The sequence below is a fragment of the Rhineura floridana genome, chromosome 2 (genome assembly GCF_030035675.1).
Source record: "Rhineura floridana isolate rRhiFlo1 chromosome 2, rRhiFlo1.hap2, whole genome shotgun sequence".
Lineage (NCBI taxonomy): Eukaryota > Metazoa > Chordata > Lepidosauria > Squamata > Rhineuridae > Rhineura > Rhineura floridana.
Window position 1 is genome coordinate 96550494 of NC_084481.1, and position 11023 is coordinate 96561516.

At 40.0% G+C, this 11023-nt stretch overlaps 1 protein-coding gene across 2 annotated transcripts in view; it reads right to left on the reverse strand.

The window, feature by feature from the left end:
* Nucleotides 1–9451: 9451 nt before the first annotated feature.
* Nucleotides 9452–11023, reverse strand: part of LOC133376791 (olfactory receptor 5J3-like) — a 3453-nt gene continuing 1881 nt past the window's right edge. The window contains exon 2 of one of the 2 annotated variants that reach the window (XM_061609575.1): nt 9452–10379. In XM_061609575.1, the coding sequence (XP_061465559.1) occupies nt 9452–10379 (928 nt within the window). Of the gene's footprint in view, nt 10406–11023 lie in introns of those variants that run through there. The other variant, XM_061609576.1, reaches the window with a different exon arrangement.

The window sequence follows — 11023 nt, forward strand, 5'->3', positions numbered from 1 at the left end:
CAACACACATTTGAAGCATATGAATCACATCACATAGTTATGGGAACTGTAGTTTGTTAAGAGTAGTGGGAACTATAAGTATGAGAGGGAAACTGCACTTCCCAGGACTCTTTAAAGGAAGTCATGTGCTTTAAATGTGAGTTGGATGTGCTTTAAATGTATGGTGTGGATCTACTTAATAAACTTTGCCTAAATGTAGATCTTTTTAATTAATTTTTTTGAAATGAAAATGAGCCATGAAGTTTACTGGGTGACCATGGACTACTCACCATCTCTCAGCCCAATCTGTCCCTCAGGGTGAAAACAACAGAGGGGAACCATGACCACCCCAAGGAAGAAGAGCACACTTAAAATGTAGAGGAAATAATGATGTACAACCATAGCGTGAAATCAGATACTTATCGGGAAATATTATAAAGAAATATTTATATAAGCATGACTGTCAAAGATGTTTTTATTTTCACAACCTGTAAATATATTTATAGTGCAATCCTATGTTAGTTTACTCAGAAACAAGTCCAAATGTGTTCAATGGGGCTTACTCAAACAGGGAAGCTTGCACAGAACTGCAACCTCAAGTGATAAAGAACTTCACTCAGCCGACCCAAAATTCAGAATCATGCCTCTTTAAGCTGTTTTGCAACTGTTTATACTTGCTTTTATGGTTATTGGATTTTAAAGGGATTTATTTCTTGTTGTGAGCTGCCTTGGTTTCCAATCACCAACCCTACTTCACAAGGTTGTTGGAAAGACTCCATACACACACACACATGCACACACACACACGCATGCGCACACACGTGCGCGCGCGCACACACACACACGCGCACGCACACTGCAGATGTAAAAATACATACACCCCATATAATACTTTATTGTCAAACCAGTTGGTCATTGCAGAACATTTTTTTTAAAAAAACAGTATTAGTTTCCTACATAATAAAAACTGTGATACCTACATGAACCCTGCCTCGTTGCTTTAAAAAATAGGATTGGAGGGGGAGAGAAATATTTACAACACAAACACAATCCTTTGCTATCTTCACTCAGAAGTCCCATTAATTTACAATGCAATCCTAACCACGTCTACTCAAAAGTAAGTGCTATTGAATTCAAAGGGGTTTCATCTGGGTATATGTGGTTAGTATTGCAGCTCTGCTCTGAGAAAAATGAGTATTGGATTAAAACTTCATATTGAGAAGGTTTTCAAAACACTGCTCTCTTCAACAGCCCAGGAAAATTTAAACTTGCTTGACTCCTGCACGCAAAAAAAAAAGACTGAAAGCTTTATACATACTCAATTTATGAGATTTTCAGATAACCATGAAAAAAACAAGTTTTCTGACCTTGCAGTGGGGTCTAGGTACTGCCTGGAGGTCAACAAATCTCTTGTCAATCACAACCCTGACTTCACTTATTGGCTACAAACCTGAAAGGGCAGGGTTAGAGTAACCATCTATGAGCTCATTTAACAGAAGTTGCTGGGGGGGGCAGCTGCTGTTTTGGTGTATATCTTGTGAACCAGATCACCTAGAAACTTACATTTTTAAAAAATGAAAGCTGAGAGTCTGCAGATTAAGGTGACTCATCCAGAGATCCAGAAAGGACCCCAAAAATCTAGAGTCTCCGGGCAAAAACTGAAGACCTGGCAACCTTACTGAAAATGAACTGTCAACCAATGCAACGGTTTTAGAATAGGGGTTATATGAATTCTAAAAGAAACCCCAGCTGCATAGATTTATTGTGGCATAAGCTTTGTGGGCCAGAACCCACTTGTCCAGATGCATCATTTTAAAAAAACCAAAAGCAGCTTCTGAGGCTACATGAGAGCTGGAGAGGACCCAAAAAATTTGGAGACTCCAGGCAAAACCAGAGACTTGACAACCCTATTCTGCATAAGCTTTGTGTAAGTGAAAGGATGTGAATGCTGAATAAATGGATCCACCGGAGGAGAACACAGAGAAGATAAGCAGATATAGATGATAAAACATTTTATATTTTACAAAATACAGTAATACCTCAATTAACAAATCCTCTAGGAAAGAAGTTCCTTTTAACAAAGTCTTTTGTGGGGGCATGTGGGGGTGCACACTCTGACATGGAATGTGGCTACTTATTTTCTGGATTGCAGCTGCTGCACTCTCATGCCTGATTCCTTCCAGTTGTCATAGATGCCTCTTGCAGTATAGTGTGCTTCGGGTGCTCTGGAAGCATTGTTTAATGCATCTGCATCTGCTTGAGTGTAGGGGAGCATGGTAGACAAAGAGAGAGACTAAGCACAGGGTGGTGGTGGTGGCGGCGGCTGCCCCTTGTCTGCCTGCTTGAGTGTATGGAGAGAACTGTGCTCAACACTTTGAATTGCTATAGCACGATGCTGCATGATAAAAGAAGAATGTGTGCATTTTGGAAGAAGCCTTCAAGTGGTCTGTATGCACAGTTTACCTGACCTGGTTGTTTCATTTCAGATGTGTGTATTGTTAGTTCTGAATGAAACGTTTGCTGAAATATGTTGAGCTGCTCTTCTTTATTGTGGTGTAGGAAACTATCCCTATTCTTTCCATGATATTTCTACCTCTGGTACCAAAGTTTATCTTAAAGAAATGTCCAGGAATGCATTTACTGTTTTAACTATTGTGAACAATATTTCTGCTATTACAGGTCTACCCGTTTTTTTTTTTTGAGCTACAGGTTATGAGGCAAACACAGGGTACGCAACTACTGTTTTCTTTATAATACGAAGACAAATTCATGAATCTAGATCATGAATATTATTCATAATAATGCCGCCCTGGGCTCCTACTGAGAGGAAGGGCGAGATATAAATCAAATGCATCAATCAATCAATCGAACAAACAAAACTAATTTACAGGGGGAAATCAGCATGAGGTGGACATGGGACAGCTATTTTTATCTGTTTCCCCCTCAGCTGGGTTTCAGGACTGGAAATTAATCCAAGGAAGGGCGGGGTGTCATATCTAAAGGACATTTAAAGGGGAGAACAACAAAATATGGTGAAGAACCTAGCCAATCTGCTGATTTACACCTGTAGTCCCACCACTACCACCATTTGCATTATTACAGCAAATGGGGGTTTGGGAACTCACATTTGCTGAAGTAATACGTACTAATGAATTTAGGCTCTTGAAACTTTAAGATTACCTGCCCATAAAAGAATAAATTCAGTTTTTATCAGGAGCTTTGATGGATTTTTCAGGTTTAGACATGTGTATAGACATCTTCATTTTCATTCAGACTGAAATGGAAAACAAAACAACGAATGAAATTTTACCCACTTTTTTGTGGGGGGGGGATAATTTTCTGTACCTTAAAACACGCAGGGGCAATTTGGAGGTCACAGCTACAGCTGCCACCATCCCAGGTGAATGGAGGAAGATAGTCTACCTTTACCAAGAGGCTGGAGTGAACACATTGCAGCATCACGGCATAGATTTCTATGGTAGACTTGAGAAGTTCCCAGATATGATTTGTTATGGGAGAAGGAAGTTTTATTTCTTTAAGTGACATTAAGCAATCAAATCCCTTAAGTAACTCAACCCTCAGAGAAGATTTGTTAAGGGAGAAGGAAGTTTTATTTCTTTAAGTGACATTAAGCAATCAAATCCCTGAAGTAACTCAACCCTCAGAGAAGATAATTAAAAAGCACTCTTGTGGGAGCTCTGAAAAGAGATATTTTTTCAGGTTCAGTAATAACTGAATTGCTATTCTTTTTCTCTTTCTGAATGGAAACAATCAACATAGGTTTCCTCATAATTTATTTAGTTCATGCTTTAAGTACAAGGTACCTCATAATCATTATTTTGGTCAGTATTTAGTATGATGTATGGATGATGATGATGATTCAGTTTTATATATGCAATATGGGGAATGTATTCCTTCTCACTTCAGCCAGAATTCAACAATGGCACAGCTGAATCCTTTTCACTTGTCTGAACTATACAAATTGGAGGAGGGGAGGGTATCTGCTACAATGGCTTAAATCAGCTACATTCCCTACAATGCAACTTCACTGGACATTTTTGCACTGGTTTCCATCCCTCCAATTCACCTAATACCATGAAGTTTAGAACTAGAGAGGACTTTGCTTCTCTTCCTTCCTAGATTCATGAAACTCTCCTTGCATGCCACACCTGCAGTATCTATATAAGGATTTCTCATGTTTCAGTAAGGGGAAAAATCAACACAAACAGGGATTTCCCAGAGCATTCAGTCATTCAAATCCTGAAAGAGAGATTCATTCTTGTAATGGTTTTCTGTGCACATAAGTGGCCTCCCATCTATGTTGCTTAGGGTTGCCAGGTGTCAAGTTTTTGGCCAGATACTCCAGCTTTTGGGGGTCCTCTCCGGGTCTCCAGGTGAGTCACCTTAATCTCCGGACTCTCAACTTTGGTCTGGTTCACGAGATACATACCAAAATGTCACCCTCCCCGCAACTTCCACAAAATGATCTCTTAGCTGGATGCTCTAACCCCTCACTTTCAGGTGAAATCAGGGTTGTGATTTGTTGACCTCCAGGCAGTGCCTAGACCACATTGCAATGCCAGAAAATGGTTGTTTTTCCTGTTTATCTGAAAATCTCATAAATTGAGTAAATATATAGATTTCAGGTTTTTTTCCTCTTGTGTGCAGGAGTCAAACCCTGGGCTGTTGAAGAGGGCAGTGTTTTTAAAACCTACCCAGTATGAAGCTTTAATCCAATACTCAGTTTTCTGGAAGTAAAACTGCAATGTTAATCCCATATACCTTGAGTAAACCCAATTGAATTCAGTAGGACTTACTTTTGAGTAGACATGGTTAGGATTGTGCTGTAAGCTAATGGGACTTTTGAGTGAACATAGCACAGAATTGTGTTTATGTTGTAATTCTTTCTCTCCCCCTCCAATACTTTCTTTTACTTTTAAAAAGTACTTTCTTCTACCTTTTAAAAAAGCAATTAGGCAGGGCTTTCTTATGTATCACAGTTTTTATTATGTAGGAAACTAATACCGATATTTAGAAAATGTTCTGCAATGACCAACTGGTTTGACAATAAACTATTATATGGGGTGTATTTATTTTTACATCTGCAGTGTGAGTGTGTGCATGGAGTCTTTCTAACAACCCTGTGAGGTAGCATTGGTGATTGGAAACCAAGGCAGCTCACAACAAGAAATAAATCCCTTTAAAATCCAATAACCATAAAAGCAAGTATAAACAGTTGCAAAACAGCTTAAAGAGGCATGATTCTGAATTTTGCATTGGGTGAATGAAGTTTATTATTTATTTATTATTTGATTTATATCCCCTCCCTTCCTCCCAGTAGGAGACCAGAGCAGCAAACAAAAGCACTCAAAACACTTTAAATCATCATCAAAAAAAGACTTTCAAATATATTAAAACAAAACATCTTTAAAAACATTTTTAAAAGCTTTAAAAAACATCATTTTCAAAAAAGGAAAGGTTTAAAAACATATTAAAAAGCAATTCTAACACAGGCACAGACTGGGATAAGGTCTCGATTTAAAAGGCTTGTTGAAAGAACAAGTCCCTTATCACTTGAGGTTGCAGTTCTCTGCACAGTTCCCTGTTTGAGTAAGCCCCATTGCATACATTGGGACTTGCTTCTGAGTAAACAACCAATACGTATTTGATTTCACACTATGGTTGTAGATCTCTCTCTCTCTACGTTTTAAGTATGCCCTTCTCTATTGGGGTGTTCATGGTTCTCTGTTGTTTTCACCCTGAGGGACAGATAGGCTGAGAGATGGTGAGTAGATCATGGTCACCCAGTAAACTTTATAGCTCATTTCCATTTTGAAAAATTAATTAAATTGATTTACATGCAGGCAAAGTTTATTAAGTAGATCCACACCATACATTTAAAGCACATCCAACTCACATTTAAAGCACATGCCTTCCCCTAAAGAATCTTGGGAAGTGTAGTTTCCCCTTTTTAGTTCATAGCACTCTTAACAAACTACAGTTCCCATGATTCTGTGGTGGAATTCATGTCCTTCAAATGTGTCTTGAATGTGCTTTAAATGAATGGTGTGGATCTGCTCTAGTACGATGTGCATTCAAGAGTGAATTGAATAACAATTTTAAAAGATTTTTTTAAAAAACAGGGGAAGGGGTTGTAGCTCATTGGTAGAGCATATGCTTTGCATGCAAAGGTCCAAACTTCAATTTCTGGAAAAGATTATTGTCTTGAATCCTGGAGAGGCAATGCTAGTCCATGTCATTATGACTGAGCTAGATGGTACCAAATGGCTTGAGTCAGTATAAGGCAGATTCCTTTGTTCCTAAAATAACAAGAGACTTAAGGGCCATAGTGACTCCATAGTTTATTTATGTATTTTATTTACAACATTTATGTACAACTTTATTGTAAAAAATCTCAAAGCAGTTTACAGAATTAAAACAAAAATATTGGCAAAAACAGTTAAGGACAGATATTTAAAAACATTCAAAATAATAAAACCAACAATGAGTTAAAAACAGATAAAAAACACAATAGTTTCTACCTGCCTGGATAGGCTTGCCTAAACAAAAATGATTTTAGCAGGTGCTGAAAGAGGCGTCTGCCTAATGTCAATAGGCAAGGAGTTCCAAAGCTGCCACATTACAGGACTGGTTTCTTACAAGAGCAGAACAAGTACTATGTGGTACCCATAACATGGAAAGCACAGCTTGAACTTGGCCTGGTAGTAAATCAGCAACCAATGCAGTTTTCAGAGCAGTTATTGTGTGCTGATAGGATCTCACTCAGCAATTGTGCCGCAGCATTCTGCATTAACTGCACCCCCCTGGTCAGTTGTTCTGCATGGGGAATTCTGTAACTTTGGCTGACTGGCTGCCAGGATTGTTTTAGTTTTGTTTTTGTTTATGAATCCTGATTCCTGACTGGTTGTGGGATGCTGAGTTGTCTGCCTTACTCATAGGAATCTTGTTGTGGTTAGTATGGTATTGCATTTAGGAAAGCATCACTTGTCTTTTTTTCTGTTTGCATTTCATTTACCTTTGACCTCACTCCCTTACATCCATTGAAGCAACAGCAGTGGTTGCATGTGCTCAGCTCAACCCTCTAAAACCCACTGATGATGCACCTTGGTTGCATGGCCTTTTGTTTCTTGCCCAATAGTGGTAAAAGAGAATTCACATATTTGGAAGTGTGGCTGCAATTGTTGTTCCCAAGTATCTGCCTGTGAAGGTAGACCAAACCATGTGTGTTGTCTCTCTGTCAGTTATTACCTCTGGAATTGGGTTGGATGTCAAAGTAAGTTTATAGCAGCCCACAGGGTAGACAGAAAGGGTAGAGAATCTTCTTACTCTTCCTCATTTCTCAAACCTTCTGCTGAAGTGAAGGGTCAAATCTGTAAAGATGTTTGGAGCAGCCATGTTAAAAGATAGGGGCAGGGCATTCCAGGCAGAATGTTGCCAACCCTGCCTGGATATGGATGCCTTTGCAGAGGATCCATAGTCAAGGTTTACCAACAGCACAATCCAAACTATATCTACTCAGAAGTAAGTCCTGTTGAGTTCTATGGGGCTTAGTCCCTTAGTAATTGTGTTTAGAATTGCAGCCTTCGGGGGCATCCATCTTTACTCCTGAGTGCTCCCATCTAACATCTCCACAACACTAGGCTCCTTTCTTCCTACAATGGCCTGGCCTGGCCTGATGGCACTTCAACCCTTCTTGCCAAAAGCAAGTAGGCTAGATTAAATGTTCCCTACCCAAGATTTGTATCTTAATTCCCAATCAGAGTAATGTTTTTTTAATTGTATGCTCTAAGCAACTGTGATTGATGCTTAATGTGTCATGCTTAATGACATCACTCATGCTTGCCCCTGTGACATCACTAGCACCTGTCCCTGAAATCTCAGGTTTTGGGATGGTTCTAACCTGGCAACCCTAATGTCACTGATGACAATGATTTGCATCTCTGCATGCAGATTCCCAGCAAAATCACAATGTTTGTCCAAGACCTATTGAACATGGATAATGAACATATGAAGGCCTAGGCCTGGTTTTAAATGTTAAACTGTGTGATGTGTTTCAGTTTTTAAATTCAGTTGCTACTATTCTCACTGTATGTTAAGTTTTAAAGCCTGTGTCACATTATGTCCTTAATAGAGAGCTTAACTGTGCTGCTGCTTTTCCAGCCACAGGCTGAACTGGGTCTGAAGTGCAGCAGTGAGGTAGGCTGTTCTCAGGGCCAGGGCCAGAGGGTGGCCAGGTCAGGCCCTGGCCAGGGGTCTCTGAAGGGCCCCTCCTTAGGGTGAGTGAGGGTGAGTAGGTAGAGCTCCTGTTCCTGTGGCAGCATTGGCTTTTGACCGTGCTGCAGATAATAGAAAGGGAGCTCCCAGACACCCCCTACAACCATGCAGGCCCATGATATCAGCCTGCACACGCCACCTACCTCTCCTGTTGGGGTGAATGCTGGCCATGCTGCTTGCATGCCTACCATCAACCAAGATGGAGGCTGAGGCTTCCCTAAGGGATAGATGCCTTTGCTGCCATCTTGATTGATGGCAGTGCAGTGCCGCTAGCATTTACCACGGTGAGAGAGTTAGGTGCAGGTGGGCACTGTGGGTCTGGGGCAGGCTGGTGCCCAAGGACCCAGTCATGCCTGGAATTGGCTCTGGCTATTATTGTGCCTAGCAATGTGATAGCTGCTCTCTTGGACATCCAGTTTGGTCTGGTCTCTGTTCTGACATAACTTGACAATGTCAATACTACTTTTCACTCCTTCAGGGACAGTAAAGTGCCTGATGGTAAGGAATGGGATGATCTGTCAATTTGGGTTCTCTCAGTTTCACATTCTTCCAAACTTAAATTCAGTTCTCCACATTTCTGTAGCAATTTGATTTATTTAAAAAAACCCTCATGAAAATTCTCCAGCATGTTAGTGTAAATTTCTCAAACATATTTTTGCATGTAGTTTTCACTAACGTACACATTTTTGTGAGCAATTTCTTCTAACATAATGCATTTTGCATGTTATTTTCAATCCCATTGTTGATACCAAATAGTCTGAATTTGTCTGTCATGGAAGGGCTGCATGGGGACGGGAAACACAATGTATGAATTCAAGGCATCCAGGGATTCCTGAAATACACATTACCTCCTTTACCTTTACTCCTGTGACATAATGGCTGGCATTTCAATAGTTCTCTACTCTCTATTGCAGGGTAATGCTGGACCTGAAGTTTCATGTGGCTCTGTGTCCATCACATGGACGTTTAAGATATGGTGATGGATTAGGATAAAACACATTTGCCACAATTTTATTGTTCTACTGGTATGGATCAACAAAATACATTTGGAAACATTCCAGTATGTCCAGCTGATACAAGCTTTTTCAAGGCCATGCCTTGATATTTTATTGGAATATAGGCAGCTCAATTCATCTGTGCTTGGTAACTGTCAAAAGAGTATCGTAAGAAACATTTACTAAGAAAGCACCTTTCTCCCAATTGCTTTTCTGAAAGCACATTTTACATCTTTGTTCCTCAAGCTGTAGATCAAAGGATTCAACATGGGTATTATCACTGTGTAAAACACAGAGGCCATTTTGTCTGTGTCAAGCGAGTAGCTTGAGCTGGGCCTGAAGTACATGAAGAGGATGGTCCCATGGTATATGGCCACTGCTGTGAGATGGGAGGCACATGTGGAGAAGGCTTTCTGCCTCCCTTCTGCAGAGCGAATCCTTAGTACAGCTATAATTATGAATACGTAAGAGATTATAATGATCAGCAAGGTGCTCATTTCAAATAAGCTACCAAAAACGAATACCAGCATCTCATTGATGTAAATATCATTGCAAGCCAGTTTCAGAAGGGGTGTGAGATCACAGAAAAAGTGATTGATGATGTTGCTGCCACAAAAGGACAATCTCAACAATCCACTTGTCTGAATCAGAGAGTTCACAATGCCCCAGAGGTATGAGCCTGCTATCAGCCCTGCACAAAGGTTCTTAGTCACAACAGAAGTGTAGAGCAGAGGGTTGCAGATGGCCACATATCGGTCATATGCCATGGCTGCCAGCAGGAAAAACTCAGTGGTGGCAAAGATTGCAAAGAAACAATATTGTACAATGCAGGCAGCGTAAGAGATAGTTTTGTGTCCTACTAAAAAGTTCACCAGCATATTAGGTGTGATAGTGGTGGAATAGCAGGCATCTAAGAAGGACAGGCTGCTGAGGAAAAAGTACATTGGGGTGTGCAACAGAGGATCTATCCAAATTAATACAATCATCCCCAGATTCCCCGCCAGTGTGACTATATAGATTAATAAAAAGACCACAAAGAGTGGAGACCTCATCTCCAGACGTTCTGTTAGTCCAAAGAGAATGAAATTGGTCGTCATGGTGTAATTTTCTCTAACCATTTTCTCCTACCTGTTTGGAGAGAGAGAAAAATTAAAAGCCCTTTTAACCAAACTAACTAAAACCAGCAGAATTATTCCTACCTTTTTCTACATTTTATCTAACTTTAACCCGCAGTCCTTAGCAACTGATATTTAAAGGCACACTGCCTCTGACAGTGGAAATAGAACATAGCCATCATTGCTGGTAGCCATTGATATCCTCTGAATTTATCTAATCCTCTTTTAGAACCATCTTAGCTTGTAGCAATCATTACTTCTTCTAAGTGAATTCCACCGTTTAACTATGTGTTATGTAAAGAAGTGTTTTCTTTTGTCTGTCCTGAATCTTCCAACATTCAGCTTTGTTGGCTGGCCCTCAAATTCTAATATTATGAGAGAGGGAGAAAAACTTTTCTTTCTCCACACCATGCATATTTTATACACCTCTATAGTATTATGACCCTCTTACTTGCCTTTTCTCTAAACCAAAAGTCCTCAAATGCTGTAACCTTTCCTCATAGGGGAGTTGCTCCATCCACTTAATAATTTTGATTGCCTTCTTCTGAACCTTTTCCAGCTATACAATGTCCTTTTTGAGTGAGGCAAACAAAACTGTACACAGTATTCCAGTTGTCGGTGTTATATGGCTTCAAGTCG